Source organism: Felis catus, chromosome D1, assembly GCF_018350175.1.
Source record: "Felis catus isolate Fca126 chromosome D1, F.catus_Fca126_mat1.0, whole genome shotgun sequence".
In the NCBI taxonomy this organism is placed as follows: Eukaryota; Metazoa; Chordata; class Mammalia; order Carnivora; family Felidae; genus Felis; species Felis catus.
Genome location: NC_058377.1, coordinates 1,119,643 through 1,139,762, shown reverse-complemented (window position 1 = coordinate 1,139,762; position 20,120 = coordinate 1,119,643). Strand labels below are relative to the sequence as shown.

Here is a 20,120-nt window from a genome sequence, read left to right as displayed (position 1 = left end):
TTTTTTAAGATGCCATTTTTAAGTAGTATTTATACCCAGCGTGGGGCTTGAACTCACAACCCCAAGTTCAAGAGTCACACGCCCTACCCACTGAGCCAGTCAGGTGCCCTAGCACTGATATTTTTAAAGGAAACTATTCTTCTGAGCACAAGCTCTCAACCTCGGGCTTAAAATAATACAGCGTGGCCTTTGGGCCAGTAATTCACCAAAATGACCAACACAGAGGGAAAGAAGAGAGGCGCCCACTGCGTGTTCTCTGGCCTCCTAGAAAACGTGGCCGTGTCCCTGTAGCCACATATCTGTGAACCCAGGGGACGCTGTGGACGCGGAGGGAACGGGCTCCGGTGAAAGGAGCGCCCCCTGCAGGTGCCGCGGTGGCCACACCGGAAGTGTCTGCAGAGGCTCCCAGCATGCTCTTGGTAGGGTGGCGAGCAGGCCGGTGAAGGGCAGGATTCGGCCGAGAACTAGGGCACGTGGCGAGCCGCCGGCTTCCCGAAGCGCGGGAAGGAACGTGACTGAGAAGGAAGGAAGCCACGCGGCGAGGTGCTGGGGCTCAGTGGGGGCGCCGGCCTGGCCGGGGACCCCGTGGGAGGGCCTGAGCTGCTGGGGCCCGGGCCCTGGGAGTCCCCGCGCGGGCGGTGTGAAAAAACCAAAAACCTCTGGACTGTTAAAATATTAAAAATGAAAAGCTCGAGCGCTGCCGTAAATAACAGTGCGGTCATCGGGCTTTGTTGTTCCAACCGGGGCCCGGGTGGGGTAGCCGGGGCGGCACCTGCAGAGTGGCCCCTGGGCCCCGGGCCCCCGCGCGGTCGTCGCCGCCCTGGCCCTAGCGGGAGGGTCAGCCTGTCCTGGGAAGCCGGGCGCTGACCCGTCTCCGGCTAGGACATCCTGGGCGGGCCCTTCAGCGGGGGCCGTCTTGTCCACGCTGAAAATCGGTCGTTTAGTGTAGCTCCCTCAGGTGGGCCATTCAAGTGAGTCGGCGGCCTCTCCACCGGGTGGCTGCGCTGGGGCGTCCTGGAGACGGCCTCTGTCCCGAGGCCTCACGCACCCACCTGGCCAGTCTCGAGCTCTGTGGCTTCCTCACAAGTGCCCTGGGTGACACTTTGGCATAAGGGAGCGTCGTGGCTGGTCTGATCCTGTACTGGGACCTTTAGATCGTTGTCCACACTGGCAGTAAGGCCGCCTCACTCGCTCTCTTACTCGTGTGCTCACCGGAGCCGCGCCTTCCACGTCTGTGTGGAACTTCTCTGCTCACAGCTGGCCGTTAGGCCGCAAGTGAGGCTTTCCTCACTAGGCCCAGTCACTTGTAGCGTTCGAGGCGAGTGGAGGCCTGAGACCCTTCTTTGCACTTGAGCGCTTAGCGGCTGTCACGAGCAAGAATATCCTGTCCCCTTGAGGTCGTTCCAGCCGGACTGAGAGTCAAGTGGACATGAGACGTGAGCAGAAGATCACATTTAATAACGTATGTATGAGGAAGCCACACAAACATACAGACTCCAGCAACACACACAGTGAGGTGTGCCCGTCATCCTGAACCAAGGGGGTGGGGGTCTGAGTCTTGAAGGAATGAGTCCTCGGGAAGAAGGAGGCGTTTGCCGGGCTGCTCACACATGGGCCTTGCTGGGCTCCTCCCTGTCCTCCATCCCTCATTCGTACTGGCGGCTCTCTCTGGTGACCGCTGGCTTCCTGGGGTAGGCCCGGCCCCTCATGGAGGTTGTTTGAGGTAGTTGAGGGCTGGTGGGGGTGGAAGAGCCTCTGCTAAATCTGCTGGTTCCTGATGGCTTTTAGCTCAAAATGGTCTTCATGCCGAAGTGGCCCCCCGTGGTGCAGCCTGCCCTGGGCCCCTGCAAGGCTGTCGGTCTGCTTCCCTTACCGTTGTGTCTCCGGGAAGAGGGAGAGACCAGAACGGCGGGTCAGGGCGGCAGAACACACACACAGGTGTGGTTTGTGGCGCCCCAAAAGAATTAAAATAGGAACACCAAAGATGACTGGTCGCCATAACAAGTGTAATAACGTAAAAGCAGGACACGTTGCCACAATCACCAAAATGTGGCACAGACACGAAGTGAGCCAATGGTGTGGGGGAAACGGTGCTCGTTCGATGCAGGATTGCCATAAACCTTGAGTTTGTTTTAAAACAAATAATAAAGCGGTTGTAAGGTACAATAAAGGGAAGCACGAGAAGAGGTCAGCCTGCCTCCCTTACAGGTTTTGGGAGTTCGTATAGAACACCATGTATCTTAACAGTCTCTTCAGTTGGTGGTCCCTGAGGTTAGAACACATCCTAAAAGCACTACGTTTTCACTCTCCTGTCCACGTTTTATATATTTGACATCATATTGTATGTCTTTTTATTTCGTATGCCTTCTGATTATTACAGATACGGTTTATTTTTACCCCTTTTGTTTTTTAACTTTCATGCCAGCTTTATTTTTTTTTTAATATTTATTTTTGAGAGACAGAGCGTGAGTGGGGGAGGGGCAGAGAGAGGGGGACACAGACTCCAAAGCAGGCTCCAGGCTCCGAGCTGTCAGCACGGAGCCTGACGCGGGGCTCGAACCCACGGACCGTGAGACCATGACCTGAGCCGAAGTGGGACGCTTAACCGACTGAGCCACCCAGGCGCCCCTCATGCCAGCTTTAGAAGTGGGTCATTCGCTGCCTTTATTATATGTGTGCTTTTGCCAGTGAGGTGTTTTTTCTTAATTTTCCTCTAGTTATGGCCTTTTCATTTCTCCTTTAAAAGGTCCCTTTAACAGAGGAACTCCTTTAAGTTTTCCTTGTATGGGAAGCTCCTGATCTTTCCCTCAGTGCTAAGCGATAATATTGCTGGGTAGAGTGTTCTTGGTTGTAGGTTTTGTTCTTTTTACTTTTTTTTTTTATATTAGCCTTTTTTTAAAGCTACTTATTTTTGACAGAGAAAGAGTGCACAAGCAGGGGAGGGGCAGAGAGAGAGGGAGACAGAGATCCAGAGCAGGCTCTGCACCGAGAGTGGAGAGCCCTATGCGGGGCTCGAACTCACGAACTGCAAGATCATGGCCTGAGCTGAAGTCAGACACTAAACTACTGAGCCACCCAGATGCTCCTGTAGTTTTTTTTTTTTCTTTTTTTCAACGTTTATTTATTTTTGGGACAGAGAGAGCCAGAGCATGAACGGGGGAGGGGCAGAGAGAGAGGGAGACACAGAATCGGAAACAGGCTCCAGGCTCCGAGCCATCAGCCCAGAGCCCGATGCGGGGCTCGAACTCCCGGACCGCGAGATCGTGACCTGGCTGAAGTCGGACTCTTAACCGACTGCGCCACCCAGGTGCCCCAGGTTTTTTTTTTCTTAAGGCACTTTGAGTAGATGCCTCTCCCTTGTGACCTGAAAAGGTTGTGCTGAAAAATCAGCTGGTGGTCTTTGAAGGCTTCCCTTTTATGTGACTGGTTGCTTTACTGTTGCTACTTTGCAGCTCTTTCTGTCTTTGTGGACCTCTTTGGGTTTTTCTTGTTTGGGACTCTCTGTGCTTCCTGGGCCTGGACATCTCTGTCCTTCCCCGGGATAGAAAACATTATCCCTTCACGTACCTTTTCAGCCCTTCCTCTCTTCTCCTCCTGGTTCCCCTGTAATGTGAATGTTAGTATGCTTCGTGTCATTCCAGATACCACGTCAACTTTCTGTATTTTAAACATTCCTTTTTGTCGGGGCACCTGGGGGCTCAGTCGGTTAAGCGTCCTAAGCGTCCGCCTTCAGCTCTGGTCATGATCTCACGGCTCATGGGTTTGAGCCCCGCGTCAGGCTCTGTGCTGACAGCTCCGCCTGGAGCCTGCTTTCAATTGTGTTTCCCTCTCTCTCTGCCCCTCCCCCGCTCATTCTCTCTTTCTCTTTCTCCCTCTCAAAAATAAATAATAAACATTGAAAAAAATTTTAATTCCTTTTTGCTACAAATTAGATAAAATTCCTTTCTGCTGCTGAGCTTGGGTGATTCCCACCCCACCACCCAGTTTTCCAGATCTCGTACCATTTTTCTGCCTCCTCTGCTTTGCTGTTGATTCCTCTAGTGTATTTCTCGTTTCAGTTATTGTAGTTTTTAGCTCTGATTGGTTCTTATAGTTTCTAATTCTTTGAAGTTCTCCATATGTTCATCCATTCTCCTAATTTGGGGGATTATCTTTTGACTCTCACTTTGAACCCTTTCTCAAATTGTTCATCTGTTTCATTTAGTTATTTTTCTGGAGGCTTTGTCTCATTCTTTTGCTTAGAACGTATTCCTGTGTGTCCTAATTTTGCCTTTGCATTCATCTCTTCTGTTAGGTAGATCAGGTATGTCTCCTGATCTCGAGGGAGTGGCCTTCTACAGAAGGCGTCCTGCAGGGCTCTGAGGCACAGTCTCCCCGGGCCACCACAACTGGGCACTCCAGGGATGTCCCCTGTGGGCCTCATGCACTGCCCCTCTTGTGGCTGAGTCATGACTGCTGCTGGTGAACTGGTGGGGCGGGACTTCCCCATCCCCCCGGCCAGAGCTGCTTTGGAGGGGGGCGGGGGCTGGTCCCGTCTGAGGCGGCCCACTGAGTATGGCAGGGAGGTGCTTCGGAGGGGCCCCGGTCCCAGCTGGAGCTGCACCCCGGGTGTGGTGTGGGTGCCTGCCAGGGTGGGCAGTTGGGGCAAGGGGGCTCTGCGGGAACACTGGGGTTACAGGAGTGACGCTCACACGGTGGGTGGGGGGTGTCGGAAGTGTCAGCAACTGGTGTTGGGTCAGCTAGGCAGAAGGAGAGCGAGAAAAGGTCCTCTGCTGGCCCTTCTGTTCCCAGAGAAACTCCCACGAAGATGCCCGTGCTTGGACTTGGTACGACTTGTCTTGCGGCCTGTGGAACATACGGTCTATGCTAGAACACGTTCCCCGTGCTCTTGAGAAGAATGTGTATTTTGTTGTCAGACTGATTTGCGTATGTCTCTTGGGTCCAGCTGCTGTGGGACATTCAAACCTGCTGCTACCTTAGTAATTACTGTTTCTCCTTTTGCCCCTTAGTTTTTGCTTTACATATTCTGCAGCGTTTGGGTACATAAATAATTATAATCGTTACTGCTTTTGAGAGAGCAAGAGCAGAGGAGAGGCGCAGAAGGAGAGAGAGAGAATCCCACGCAGGCTCCATGCTCTCAGCAAGTAGCTCGACTTGGGGCTCGATCCCATGGCCTGAGCCGAAATCAAGAGTCAGACGCCGAACCGACTGAGCCACCCAGGCACCCCAACGATTGTGACATCTTTTTGAGGGATTGGCTCCTTTATGATTACATCATGGCCTTGTCTGTGTATTCTTGGCACTTTCAGTTTAAAGTGTATTTTTGTGTCACCTAAGTGTAGCTACTACGAATTCTTCTGTTTATCATTGGCTTGAAATCTCTCCCATTCGTTCACTTTCAGTCGGTGTGTGTCTTCAGGGCTATAGTGAGTCTCTTGTAGGCGGCATGTCCTAGATCTTGTTTTTTTGTGTGTTTGTTTTTAATCTATTCGGCCATTCTATGTCTTCTGATTGGAGAGTTTAATGCATTTATATCAAAAGTAATTGTTCGTACGTAAGGATTTACTTTCGCGTTTTTGTTGATTTTTGGCTCTTTTGTAGATCCGTTGTTACTTTTTTCATATCCTGCTTTTCTGTGTTTGATGTTTTTTGGTGTTTGAATGCTTTGACTTCTAAATCATGTTCTTTTGTGTAATTAACTGTAGATTTTATCTCGTGGTTATTATGAAGCTTACATAAAATATTTTAAAATTTAACACCCTGTTTTAAGCTGATAACAACTTCAATAGAATTCCTAAGGTTGACACTTCTGCCTCTGGTCCCCCCTTACACTTTAGATAATTAATGGTAGTTTATGGGTTTTTTTATGTCGTGTAACTTGTAACACATCTTTGAACGTATGGGTATTTTCTTATCGAACTTGTAGAGTTCTAAATGAATTCTGTACCACCATTACCACAACAGTATCAGTGAGTTTTACACTACCTTTGTATGCTTTTGTGATAACTTTTGTTTTTATTGTTTTAAAACTTTTTTTTGAGAGAGAAAGAGAGGATGAGCAGGGGAGGGGCAGAGAGAGAGGGAGACGGGGGATCCAAAGCAGGCTCTGCATGACAGCAGAACGTACCGTGGGGCTTGAACTCACAAACCACGAGATCATGACCTGAGCCCGTCAGATGCTCAACCGGCTGAGCCACCCAGGTGCCCCGACAGCTTTTTTCCCCATCAGTATTTGAGTGTATCCTCCCCTTCCTTCCCTGCCTGGAATACCCTTGTGGAGAAGCCTGCCTGTAACCCCATGGGCATTCCCTCATATCTGATTTTCTTTTCTCTTACTGCTTTAATGACATCGTTTTGTTTTGTTTTGTTTTTTAAGAAAAAAAAAGAAAAATCGTTCTTTGTCTTAGACTTTGACAACTTAGTCATAGGGTGTCTTGGCACAGCCCTATCCATGTTTGACCTTTCGGGGCTCCTTGTGGCCTCACGAACCTGGACGTCTATCTGTCTCCTGGGGTTTGGGAAGTTGGAAGCTGGTAATTTGTTCCTTTGGTGTGACGCTCACTCAGTTGTTCATGAGTCTGTGTGTGTAAGCAAGCAGTTGTCTTCTTCTAGAGAGTCAGGTCTTCACCCGATGTGTCCGTTTGGGTTTGTGGACGCGGGCAGGTGGGCTTGCTCTTGGGGCCTGTGCGGTCGGCCGCAGAGAGATGGGTGGGACTGGTGGCTGGGTTCCCTGCCTGGGCGAGGCAGCATGGTGGGCACTGTGGCTGCCTGGACTTGGGTGGGGCTGGCTGTCCGGGCTGTCCACACTGGGCCATCCACGCTGTCTGCACCGTCTACACTGTCGGGGCCATCCGCACCAGCTCCTGAGCAGCCGGGGGCTGGGCTCTGAGCCAGTGTCTCTGCCGTGGGGGGCCGCCAGCTTTTCTGCAGGTCCGTTGACCCACCCGCTGTGCGCCATGAGCAGCCCTGAGGACGGCCCGTGATGCGTGCCGTGTGCGGTTTGTCTCCACGGCTGAGCAGGCTGCAGAGGGAACAGCGCTGGAAGGGGTTGCGAGGGCGCGTGAGCAGAACGAGCTCCGGGGCCCACAGGGCTCGTGTCTGGATTCGGGGTGACTCTCTGGCTGAAGCGGGCCACCGGCTCTGTCCTGCGGGCTGACCCCCGTGTGTGCTGCTCTGCAGGCTCCAAGCGTTTTGCAGGCCTCCCTGGTGGGGCGAGGTGGGGCTGTGGCTCTGCTTTCCCAGCGGGACAGGGCCGGGGCGAGCTTCCCTCCCGGCAGGCTGTCTGGGCAGGAAGGGGCCCGAGGCTGCACCCCACGGTTGACCGGCCTGGGCGGGGGCAGGCCGGGCTGCAGGGCCAGCAAGTGTCTTCATTTGAGGACCTGCAGAACACAGGGCTCCCTCGGCTCACCCCTGCCTGGGCGCTGCAGATGAGCGGGGTTGCTGCTGGGCCGGCCGGCTGGGCCCTGCGAGGGGGACGTCTGTTTGCTAAGATCCCCGTTGGGCACAACCTGAGTGGGGGCTCCCGAAGAGGCACCTGCAGGATGGGGGAGCTGTATATGTGTCCCGGGTCCTCTCCTGCCTGGAGGGACCACAGGTACGGGGGCATCTGCCCGGTGCAGCGCTGGCCTGGGGGGAGGGGCACTGCGATCACCCGTGGCCGCCTCCTACCTCCTGATGTGCTCTGTCTTCGGCCTCTGCCTCACGGTCTGGGACTCTGTTGCCACTGTCTCGGGTGTGAGTAGATGTTGAGCGTGTGAATAGTGGTGGTTCTCGGGGTGGGGGGCACAGAAGCGTCCTGTGTCGCCGTCCGGCGCCCTCACTCTCGAGGATTTCTTACCAAATGCGACGTGCAGTCCCTGCTGTTGGAATTTTTCCCCATCAACTTGTACTGCTACGTAGTTTAGGAAAAGGAGTCGTACAAGTATCTTTTAAGTAAAAGTGTGGATTTCTAATGTGTTTAAAATGTGGACCTTGTTGACCTACCTCCTTTTATTGATGAGAATCTCCTTTTTCACTGAGTAAAAGAACACGCGACTCCTGTGTCCAAGGAATCGGATGGGCTCGTGATACAGCTGCCAGACGGGATCCTTGACCTTTCCTCAGTCATACCCTGTGGTCATGAGAAACTCAGGAAGGACTGGCCAGTACCATGTGATGTGTGGTCTCCAGGGTCAGTGAGACCCCAGAATAAGGCACTACCTTTGCCAGACCGGAACAGCCCCTCCAGCGGATGACACAGGGTGGGGTGGAAACTGAAGAACACTGGAATCTGCACCCTCAACCCCCGGGAAAGTAAACACTTACACCCTGCTACTTAGAGACAGATGGTATAGACTTAATCTGGACAGTGCCCATCAAGTGTCCTAACAGGCAAAATGCAAGGGACTCCTCGGGGTATCGTTCTGGGGAGACCACAAGATTTAGGAAAAGATGTTGGCAGGAAACGTCACTTTGCCTTACTCGTAGGATTTATCTTTCCGTGTGTTAAGCCCTGTCCTGATGCTCAGCTGTGTGATAGTCACTGTGTAAGCTCACGAGCACCCTACAGCTCTTGCCTGAACCCTCAGACTGAACGAGGAGAAAGTGTTGAGCGGTGCTTGTTGGCAGTTAAATGGACGATTCTAGGCATTCGCTTTCCTTGGAAGTGTCGCTGTGTGATCCAAATTTGGCGTGACTTCATCCTTTCCGTCCACAGAGCTCCTGTTTCAGGGTCGAGCAGTCTGGAGTGATTCTGTACCCAGGACACTGTGTAAGCGTCATCATGTTGGTGAGACTTGGCACCACACATACGGTCCCTGTGTCACTGTCTCTGCAAACAGCGTAGCCTCTCTTCCTGCTGGGTCTCCTGGGGTTGCTGCTCCTAATCGAGGCTCCAGGTTCAACTTCTTAGACTGAGTGCTTCAGGTGCTAAATCCCTGTGAATTCAGGGAGTCTGGCCATGTCCGAAACCTATGCCGGCTTACCACCGAAACGTGCTGTGTGTAAGATGTAAAACTTGTGCTTAGTGCAGTGCTCTGATGGCAGCAGTTGGCTTGGCTTAAGTATGGTGACATGTGGCAAACAGGACAGGAGTTTCTGTTTCTGTGTTTGTTCGTTTTAGGAAATGTTTTTCTCAAGGCTGGAGTGCAAGATTGAGAGAGGGGTGCTGAAGACCGTCTCCAAGAGAAAAGTCTAATTGTAGAAGCTTCCACTTGATTCTCCAGAACTTACCGTGTAACAGAACACTTCCTGTAACTGTCCCGCAGGCACAAGCTGAGAAGTGCATTCTGGGGGTGCCCCGGTTGGTTAAGGGTCCAGCTTCGGCTCAGGTCATGATCTCATGGTTCATGGGTTTGAGGCTCTGTGCTGACAGCTCAGAACCTGTTTGGGATTCTCTCTCTTTTCTCTCTCTCTCTTTCTCTCTCTCTCTCTCCCCCTCCCCCTCCCCCCCTCAGACTCTCTGTCAAAAATCAACATTTAAAAAAAGTGCATTCTTGTAGAAAGACGATTTTTGAAAAGGATAAACCATAAACACTATTATGAAGAACCAGAATAAAACCAAGAAGGAAGTGGCCTCACCTGAGTTATTACTACTTTAGGGCTGGAATGAACAGAAGATCTCTTACAGTGTTGCCACCAGGGTGTCTGGGTGGATTGTGTTCCATCCGGGGAGAGGGACAGGCTGGTCTGGTCACTTGTCCGTCCGCCGTCCCTCAGCCCCACAGGGGGAGCCGGTGGCCCCTGTCACGGATGGTCGTGGATGGTGGTGGCCTTCGGTCCCTCCAGGACCCTCCATCGGCTCTGTGCTCACCCGCGAGCTGCGGCAGATGCGCTGTGTCCCCTGGAGTCGGTGAGTGGTCACGCCCGTGACCCGCAGGGTGTCGGTCCTGCTCAGCAGGAGCATCTCCAGGGGGTCAGTTACCCTGGAGAGGCTTCCCCGTGAGCTCTTCCTGCGGCTTCTCACAGGTGCAGCTGTGTGCCTTCTCTCCAGTCTTCGCAGATAGGACGTCCCGTCCTGTTCCCGTCCTCTCGGCAGGATGTTTCCTGAAAACCGATGCCCTCCCTGCCCCTCCCCTGCGGCAGCCACCGTGTCCCCTCGCTCCCGGGCCATGGGGGCCTGGGCCCGCCTGACGCTCGCCCTAATAGGCAGAGGCCAGGGAACAACAGCTGAAGTGTGTGCAGTGAGCACGGCCACACTGGACACCAGACGTTGTCCTGCCCCGCGCCGCCCACGGGCACGGTGACCAAGAAAGTGGGGGAGCGGACATGCCTCCTCTGTCACCGGTGTCCCCAAGCGCAGGACGGTCCCAGAGGTGCACGCCATGCGCACCCCAGAGAGCCGCCAAGGTCTCCAGGGACAAGTGTGCACCCAAGTTCACCGGGAAGAAGTGGGAACACACATCCTGCCCCCAGGAAGAGGGGGAGCGGGCAGCGAGCTGCACAGGGAGAGCAGGGAGCCATGTCATCGGTGGAGAGGATGGAAGGATGCCCCTGTGTTCCCACCGCAGCCCGGAGGCCTCAAGGGGACCAGGACACAACCTTTTCTGGGGCTCCCTCCCCCGCGCACGGGCTGGTGTGGCATCAGACCGCAGATGCACGGCCCCGACACACGCCTGCTGGTCCATAGTTGGCTGCTCCCGTGGTGACAACCCGATGTCCTGGCCCAGGCTGGAGCCACCTGCCACCGCGTGATGGACGGGGTGTCCCCAGACCGATAGAAGTTTTCTCCCCGTGTCCGTCTTCACGGGTGAAGGACGCCCATCGAGACATGGGGATCAAACGGCCTTTGACACACGATGCCGCAAGCTCATTGGGTCTCATTTCTCACGCTGCAGGAAATTGGCCCTTGCTGTTACACAGCAGCGACGGAAGGGATCCCAGATCGTGGCGTGCATCATTGGTTGTGAACCTGCTGCTTTTTTCCATTTCTATGAAGTTAAAGACCATCTCGGTAACTTCCTGGAGACAGCTGAGACTCCTGAAGTCACCCCTTCAGGGAAAAAGTGGAAAGAACTTGATCCTAGGGAAACCTGCACCCAAGACGATGGTTTCACTTAGATAGGTTTTCCTGTTTGTAAAAAATCTGACTATTTGCCCTTTGTTAATGTGGTTCCCTGCAGAGCAGCTGACGGCGGGCGGGCAACCAACCAACTCGGCAGATCGGTGGGAATAGATTATAGCTGGTAGAAACTTCTGCCTTGGTGGGGGGGAGGGCATAAGTGTTAGTAGCCCTTAAGATAAGAATGGGGGAATGGGAAATAAAACAGGCATCTGATTTTAACCTGCAGGGGTTCTGTGAAAATTGACAGAGGCAAACTGTCAAGAGTGTAGGAAACTCTTAGTTCATGAGTGCATTTCTACTTAATTTTTTAAATGTTTAACCATTTTTTGAGAGAGAGGGCACAAGTGGGGGAGGGGCAGAGAGCAAGGGGGACAGAGGGTCCCAGGCAGGCTCGGTGCTGTCATTAGAGCCCGATGCAGAGCCCAGACTCGCCAACTGTGAGATCTTGACCTGAGCCAAAATCAGAGCTTCACCCCCAGGCGCCCCCACAATAGCATTTTTGAACTGTTGGCTCTGTTGACTGGTCCATTGGCCTTGCTTTCTCTCACCTTAGTTCAGAGCAGAAGAATTACGATGTGACCTGACGCATCTGTGTGCCTCAGTTTCCCTCTACTTAATGGGGTTGTGGTGCGGATTACGTGGGCGACTGTTCGTGTAAGTGCCGGCTCTTGTTCTGGCACACACACAGCGGGCGGGGGCGGGGGCGGGGGCGGGGGCGGGGGCGGGGGGGGCGGGGCCGAGCTCTCAGAGGTCACCGCGGGCCCTCAGACTCTGCCTCCGGAACCCGGCTGGTCTTGGATCCAAGCCACCCGACGGTTCTGCGGCCCCTGATAGGCCCATGACGTTCCCTCGCCGCGTCCTCTGTGCGCCGGGCAGGGTGCGACATACGGCGGGAGCCTGGGACCTGATGCAGGCGGTGCCCTTACCCTGCTTGAAATGTAAGTGAAAAGGCGGGAAAGAAATCGCCCTACCGAAAGGTGAGTGGGCGAAGTGCGGCCCCACAGGGAGCGCTCGGAACAGGAGAGGTGGCTTCCAGGTAGAGGGTCTGGAAGGTGGTGGCCCCTGAACTGGCCAGCGGACGTGCCCGTCAGAGACGCCTCCCGTGGGAAGAGGTGAGCACGGCGGTCGGGAGGAAGCGGGTCCGTGCCGCGGCCGTGTCTGTGTGCGCCTCCCCTGTGGGGGTGGAGGCCGTAACCATGGCAACCGCTGGGCTCTCAGGCCGGGCTTGGTACAGGTATCTCCCCTGTCCCCGAATTCTGCACGGTAACCGGGTGAGATGAGGAGCGTGGCCCTGCTTTAGAGGCGGGGTACGTGGGTTGGAAAGTGTGTGGCCGTTTGAGCGCCGGAGGCGTTAAGCGCACGAGCCTGTGACGCTCGGCTGCCTCCGCAACGTCTCGAGTGCTCGATGGACAGAGGATCAGACGCGTCACAATTGTCCTTCTTTCCATGGCTGCGTTTCCAACACGCAGGTTCTCTGCCACCTCCGGCGTTTGCCGGAAGCCCGTTCTGAGACGTGCCTGCCCGTGAAGGTGAACGCGGGTCGGAGCAGAGCTGCACGGTCAGGAGGGAGCCCCGCGAGCGGCCCCCTCGCCCTTTTCTGTATCACATCGGGGACCCGGGTGACCCAGTCAGCGTCGTTAGCGTGGGATTCAGGGTGCTGTGGGTCCCGGCTCCACTCCCTGGTGTCTCCCCATCTGTGAGATGGCGGGAACAAATACTTAGGGAATACATAATAAACCGCTCACTGTTTTTGTAGTCACGTCCTCAGGGCTTCTAGATACACGGGGTCTTTGTTCGCGCCCTCGAGTGGTTCACGTGCCTGTTTCAGCCTCTGCCTTGTGCGGAGACCCGACCGCCAGCCTTGCCTTGGTGTCGGCCGCCTTCCCAGGGCCCACGCGCCTCTCGGTCTGTGGCTTTGAATCAGCAGTCGGCCAGAAAAGCACGTAACAGAAACTTGTTAGCAGAGTCTAAAATTAAAGCAGTTTTCTTTTCTTTTACAGGGACTGAGAGGTTTTTTTTAATTTCAATTGATGCAAGTTTTTTTATTTTTCTTTTGTCACTATGGGCTTTGAAAAAACCGTTCAAGTTAATGTGGGTGCGCTTAGTTAGACCATCTAAAAGAGGATCTGCCCCCCCCATCTTCCCCTCCCAGTAATTCCCTAGAAATAGCACTGGTGTGAGTGCACCAAATGGGTATATACATGCTGTTCTGCAGCTTGCTGGGAAACACTGATGTTTCTGCGTCGGCACAGTGTTGCATCTGCTGTGTGACCGAGCCCCGGAACGCGGTGACGGGAGGCTCGTCTCCGGGCTCCGTGGGTCAGGAGCTGGGCACTAGCACAGCCGGTGCTGACGAGTTAGCTTCAGGAGGCCGGGCTCAAGGGCCCACTTCCCAGGTGACTCCTCCGCTGGCCTCCAGGCCTCCGTTTCTCCTGGTGTAGCTCCAGCGCCCTCACAAGAGGGGGTGCCTGCTTCCCCTGAAGCGAGCAGTCCCAGCGCTCACTAAATCCTGGAGCACCAGGCAGGAGCTGTCCTTCCTAAGACCTAGCCCGAGAAGTCACAGAGCGCCGCTCACTCTGCCCTCTGCTTGCTTAGAAGGAGGTCAGTGTCAGGCCTCCATCGGGGGAGGATGGGTTAGGGTTCACCTTGCAAAGGGATCAGAGAAGCCACGGATGTGCATTAATCACATCACTGTGTGTGGCTCCGTCCCCTCCTTGGTTACGTTTCACGGAACGGACGCACCGTGATTTTCTTAGCCCTTCCCTCATCGGTGCGCATCGTCTTGTAACAAGTGCCGCGCACACACACCCCTTTCCCCCGTGCGCCTTTCCTGGACGTGGGATGTTGGTCGGTGCTGGCTTCCCCGCGAAGGCCCGGGAGGATGGATCCCCTAACACTCAAGGGCCGGAACGCGTACGAACACATTTCACCTGTGAGCCTTGGATGAGCCGTTACATGTCATCACAGCATGGAAGCAGCCTCGTGAAACGGCTCTCTCGATAACGTAGTTAAATGTTGTGAGAAGGGAGGTGGAGGGGCAGATGGCAGCGTGACGAAATTGATGAACATAACGTTAAATACAGAAAACAGGAACGGAAAACACCTCCTGTGCCGAGTTACTAGCATAAAATTTGAGCGTGTGATACTACTGTGTCACTTAGAAGTAAAATTACAAAGAAATCTGGGGTAAATTCAGGATTGTGCTTACTCTGGGGACCACAGCTTCCAGGAGTTTCTTAATCAGCAAATTTTTATTAATCAGGATAGTGAGAACACAGTGGTCTTATAATTCTTTGTACCTTTTTGTACGTCTTTCAGTTTTAGTTACTTAGCTTTTTTTTTTTTTTTGGCTTAAAAAAATTAAGAGTTTCAATATTTAAATTTTTAAAAATCTATGATCTTTTTTTTTTTTCTAGATGTATTTATTTTGAGATAGAACAACTGGGGGGAGGGACAAAGAGAAAGGGGAGAGAGTGAATTCCAATCAGGCTCTGAACTGTTAGCACAGAACCCGACACGGGGCTCGAACCCACGAACCTGAGATCATGACCTGAGCCAAAGTGAAGAGTTGGCCACTTAACCAGCTGAGCCCCCCAGGCACTCCGGTGATCCTCTTATTTTAGCTACAGCTTTTGGTATTAACTACCAATATTTGTTTTGTTTTGTTTGAGAGAGAGACAGAGACAGTGCAAGCAGGAAAGGGGCAGAGAGAGAGGGAGACACAGAATCCAAACCAGGCCCCAGGCTCCCAGCAGCCAGCACCGAGCCTAACACAGGGCCCAAACCCACAAACTCTGAGATCACGACCTGAGCCAAAGTTGGACGCTAAACCCACTGCGCCACCCAGGCACCCCCAAGTATTTGTTTATTGATAGTGGTTTAGTGCAGTGAAGGTGGTGAGTGATAAAACAACTCAAGTATATACAGCGAACCTTCATCGGGAGACAGCAAGCAAACACGTGAAAAGGTCACCAGGCTTGGAGTCTGGTGACGCGGTGAGATTTGCTCACCGCCTCCTGCAGTGACGTGGGGCATTTCTCTGGCGTTGGGGTCCGTGTTCTCGCCTGTGGGTGGCAGGGGACAGCCCTGACTTTGAGAGGCACCTATGCACAGCGACTGGCGTGGGCTCCCACGGGCACCTGCCCCCCTGGTTCCGATACCACTCCCAGCACTTAAACAGATACAGGTCTTTCGTAACTGCAAAGTTGATGTTTTTCTTTAGTCTTACAAGAAAAAAACCGCTCAGTATCAAATACCTTCTAACGCCTTCATACAGTGAAATACCGTCTGCTAACGGATACTGGACTATATGGTTGTCATCTCTGAAGATTTTGCTGACATTTGAGCAGATTTTTTGCTGAGCGACCATCTCTCTGTGGTGACGCTCCGAGCGAGCGTCTTTGGTGGCGCTCTGAGCTCTCTGATGACCGAATTCTCCTGTGGTAGCTGCTCCTCACACTTGCTTCTTGTCCGTGTTTAGACCAACAATCTTCGTAACTGAACGACAGCACCACCTGCACAGGCTTTTGACATTGCAAATAACAGCCCTAATCGGACACCTAATGGTGGTGTTGCAGAACAGTCGGGACGTGTTTCCTCACACGTTTTAGCCCTGCTGGGACAACGAGACAATACAAGGGCGTGAGCGTTTGGGAGTGTCGTGTGTGTATTTCTCAACGGAGACCCGCTGGTGTGTGTCCTGCGTGTAGGCTTGTAGGACGTGTGGGAGAGCAGGACTGTTTGGTACACACCCAGCTCAGGTTTATTACACACGCAGAGCAGTTCTGAGAGCTGTTGTCTCTGTCTAGAATCTGGTGACTGGCACCTTCTCAGCCAGCTGCTTATCGAAGGCAGCAGTGAGGCGACGACGCAGTCACTGTCCCTGAACGAAGCTTCGCCACTTGCTTGTACTACCAAACACAGTGCCTGAGAACGGAGTCTTGAGTCGCCAGCCCAAGTTCAAACCCTGGCTTCTCTTACTAGTTAGAGCTCACGTTGAACCCCTGCCTGCCTCAGTTGCACCTGCAAAGTGGGGATGACCATAGGATCTGCCTCCAGGGGTGGTTATGAAAATTGCTAGTGTTTATGGAACATTTTAAACGGGGTCTAGCTTGCAGTGAATACCGTTTACTTATCCAGTATGTGTGTGAGGGGTGGACAGATCTCTGTAGAGCCTGTCCACTGAGCTCATTCCGGGTCGGGTCCATCCCGACCATCCCCCGGTAGTAAAGGCCATGTCCTTCCGGTCGTGTGAGTCGCACAGGCTAATAACGGTAAGGAGGACTAACACTTATTGGCAAATGGTACTTGCTTCCCTCAGACCAGACCGGAGCCACGGAGCAAGGGGCCTCAGTGCAGCTCCCAAGAGTCCCTGTCAGGGCAGAGAGCAGGCAGGACAGGGTGGGGAGGGGTTTGCAGGGACACACAGGTGCTAAGCCAGTGTCTTTGTGCACATTTACATACGGTGCACGTGTAATACGTATCCGTGCGCCTATTTCTACACCCAAATTATCCTTTTCCATTCTCTTCCAATACGTTTTCTAAGTTACTACAGATAACAGTGTAGTTTCAGCATTTAATTGGGAGGAAAGATAGAAATGATCAAAGCCACTTAAAATGTACTTCCAGCATCACTCTTTCTGGACTTAAAACAAGGGAGAAACCATTGATGTTCTAGCTAATCCAGAAAAGCTACTCCAGGCCCGGGAGGAGCAGACAGAGCCAATGGCGGAGGTGAAAACCCTACTTCTAAAGTGGGAGTACCAGGAAAGCGGCCCCGTCTTTATACCAAATGCTTCTACTCTGTGCCGCTAACTTCTGTTCGTAAATAAGTGGATTTCTGTTTTTGGATGAACGGCTCTACTCCTGAATCTGTCCCCTCCTCTACTAATGGAACCCCATCGAGCCCCTCGGCTGACATGCGGGGATGGAATGGACAGAAAGGGGAGGTGAGCGGCCACTCTCTGGGGACTGGACACAACGGTCGTCGGGGGAGGGGGAGGGGGGTCGAGGCTGCGATGGTGGATGGCACTGTCCGGTCGTGTGGGTGGGTGACTGGACCGTGTCCAGCCCCAGCCCCACCCCAGCCTCCGGCCGGGGGCTGTCGTGCTTACACCCTTGCATTAATCCCGCGCCCAAGCGCACGAGGGGCGGGGTCTCCTGGTTTCACGCTAAGCTGCTGGCAGCCAGTAAGTGGTTGCTCGCGACGTGAGGAAGCACGCTCTTCCTCCGTTGCAGGCCTTCCGGAAGACGTATCGTGCCCAGCGTGGGCGGGGGCTCCGTTGGCCTGACCGCTGTGCGCTGCGTTCAGGGAGAGTCTGTGGATGCCCTGTCGCCTCCGACAGCCGGGATGTCGTTCCGCCAGACTGACGAAGCGAGATCGCCTTTCTCGGAACCCTGTGGTGGGCACAGTTGTAGATGATCCCCAGGGCCGCTCACACCGTGTAATTCCTTCTCTTCGGGGTCGGTGAGCCCTCATTCCCGTGGAAAAAAGGATCTTGCAGACGCGATTAGAGTTACCAATCCGTTGACCTTTCGGCCCCTGGTCGGGTGGGCCTGACCTAAAGCCACCAGGTCTCTGTGGCCGGCGGCAGGGGGGTGGGGAGATGGCAGGCGCCTGGCGGACATGCTGATGCTGGCTTTGAAGGCAGAGGGGCTGCAGGAACGTGGGCGGCCCCTGGAGCAAGAGGGGGTTCGGAGCCACAGGCTCGGGGACCTGGCTTCCTCCAGCAGCCTGCGGAACTTGCTGGAACATCCACAGCCAGGGGCTAATCCAGGGTGGTGTGGACGCTTCTGAACACGTGGACGTGTTCACCCGGCAGCGCAGGACGGTCGTGTCTGGGTCCCAGGTTCTTTCATGAGGCGCTGGATGTCAAACGTCGTCTTCGTAGGGAAGTCCTGTGTGTCCCGCTCACAACTGCGGAGGGGGGCGCGGCTGCCTTGTCTCTTGGTGGGTGTGGCTGGTCTTGGATCACTGTGCACCCCGGCTTTTAAAAGAGCAACACTTCTCTAAATTATAGACCTTTACTTTCACGAAGTAGAGTCCATCTAAAGTGTGTGCCCGTGTCGGGGCGCCTGCGTGGCTCAGTCAAGAATCCGCCTTCGGCTCAGCTCATGATCTCACGGTTTGTGAGTTCGAGCCCCACATCGGACTCTGTGCTGACAGCTCAGCCTGGAGCCTGATTCAAAGCCTGTGTCTCTCTGTCTGGCCCTCTGCCCCAAAATAAACATTTAAAAAGATGGCGATAAAACGTGGGCCCATTTCTTAGAGGCCTTTCCCACGAAGGTTTTCCCCCACGAGGAGACAGACCTCAAGCACTGTTCCTCCTCGACCGTGGTCATCACCCGTGGCGGGAACCGTGCGGACCGCTGACAGATCGTATGACGTTGGCGAGGAGGGGCGCTCCGGGCTGAACCACCGAGGTGCTGGCTTAGTCTCCGCACTAACGCGGGAGGCAGACTCGGAGGCCGTCTCCTGGCTCCGATCAGAGCGTGCCGTTGAGGGAAACAGGCCTGCCTCTTGCCCGTCCCCACCTCTGGTCTCCGTTTAACTTGTTTCTTCCTCATCTAGGCTCGTGGGAGGACTGGAGGTGCCCTTCCTGTTACGGTAAGCAGGTGAGGGCGGCTCGTAGGCCGCTGGCGTCATTTTGTCCTTCCACGGTGGTTCTGCCCCGGTGAGCACCTGCCTGTGAGCCGTCGTGAGAGCAGAGCCATCGCTTCTGCGTGCGCCCCATGTACCAGCTGATGTGCCCGCATCTCCCGGGCTCCTCCCCGGGCAGCTGGGCCCGGGGGGACCCCCGGCCGGACGTACAGTCCCTGCCGCGCACGAAGTCTCCACGTCGAGAGGCCCAGACGTACACCGTGCGAGCAGCTCGTCCCGGGCATTTCTGGGGTTCCGCTCCCGTAAGCCGTGTGCGCCTGGTGCCTGAGGGACAGCGTGGTGACCCTGAACTCCTCTGTTAGTCTTCACAGACTAACACTCGACAGACCGCCAGAGTTTCTGTCACGAAGAGCCACGTGGCCTCTTTCCCGGCCCCGCTCCGCCCCCACATGGCAGCGGTGTGGACCGCAGGTCAACAAGTGGCCACGTTCCAAAAAAACTTGACTCACGAAGGCCCGCGAGTCGGGCCTTGCCGATCCTCGCGCCTGGGGTCTTTGACGGGGAATTCAAGTCGTCTAAATCGCGGCGAGCGGCAGGGCGCCACGTCGGGGAGCGCTGGAGGCCGGGGGGCTGCAGCCACTCCTCTCCAGCCCTCGTCGCCCAGCCCCTCATTCCAGGCGTCGGCACTGCCTCGCGTAGCTCCGGTCCCTGCGGTGGGTCCTGGCCTCCCGCTCCTCCTGGCCTGTGTGTCTCCCCCCCCCCCCCCAGTCCCCCTGCCAGCTGGAAGGGGGGGCGCGGGAAGAGCTCGTCGCGGAGGCACGTGTGCTACCGCCGGGGAGTCCTCGTGAGTCCACGCGCACCTGCTGTCTTCTCACGCCGCCCCGCACGCGGGTGACCCTGTGCCGCGTCGCCCCCGGCGGCACCCCTCCTCGCCACGCTCCTCCTGCCTTCACGCTTGAGCTTCCTTCCGTCCTCACCGCGTCCGCCCTCTGTGGCATGAGTCGCCCGTGCCACACTTGAATTCTAGGCCGTGCACGTCCCCTGCGCCACAGCAGCTTGGATGCCCTTGGAGTGCTTTCTCCTCACATCATTGGTAACAGCGCGTCGTCTGTAAACGGGCAGCAAGTGTGTGTATTTACTCCAAGATAAATTACGCCAGATTTGTAGACTCAAATAATTGGTGGGTTTAAGTGAATTCGGCCTCACCCAGCACTTTGCTCATCCGTGTTTAGGGCTCGCCGTGCAAGGCTGATCTGTCGCCGCTTTCCTCCCCCTAGACGGGTACTTGAGGGCTGGGAGGTGTCCTCAGTACCGTATCTCAGAGCCTGGCACACAGGATGCTCGATGTTGAGTGAATCCGGGGGTGGTTCGAATCATGTAGCAATGAATGGATGATCAGTGGGTTTTTTAGTGAGATGTCTACTTTAATTTTTAAGAACGGTGAGCGTGAACGCTGAAGAAGTCCCAGAATGCATGAAC

General features: G+C 54.7%; 2 protein-coding genes across 4 annotated transcripts in view; one reads left to right on the top strand and one right to left on the bottom strand.

Moving 5' to 3' along the window:
• Window positions 1–20,120, top strand: part of TMEM123 (transmembrane protein 123) — a 51,198-nt gene that overhangs the window by 19,382 nt on the left and 11,696 nt on the right. The window contains exon 1 of one of the 2 annotated variants that reach the window (XM_019811208.2): window positions 11,847–11,979. The exons of the other annotated variant lie outside the window; for it this stretch is intronic. Within the exon in view, the coding sequence (XP_019666767.1) occupies window positions 11,880–11,979 (100 nt within the window). The 5' untranslated portion in view covers window positions 11,847–11,879. Of the gene's footprint in view, window positions 1–11,846; window positions 11,980–20,120 lie in introns of those variants that run through there. 2 annotated transcript variants of the gene reach the window in all.
• LOC123380305 (translation initiation factor IF-2-like) lies at window positions 6,087–9,929 on the bottom strand. 2 transcript variants are annotated; one of them, XM_045038194.1, is made up of 2 exons: window positions 9,559–9,929; window positions 6,087–8,110 (listed from the first exon to the last, which is right to left on the bottom strand). In XM_045038194.1, the coding sequence occupies exon 2, from the start codon at window positions 7,604–7,606 to the stop codon at window positions 6,617–6,619; it is 990 nt and encodes a 329-aa protein (XP_044894129.1). In that variant the 5' UTR covers window positions 7,607–8,110; window positions 9,559–9,929; the 3' UTR covers window positions 6,087–6,616. The 2 variants fall into 2 exon arrangements, with proteins under 2 accessions (XP_044894129.1, XP_044894130.1); XM_045038195.1 differs by lacking the exon at window positions 9,559–9,929 and having other exon boundaries at window positions 6,087–7,859; window positions 7,984–9,404.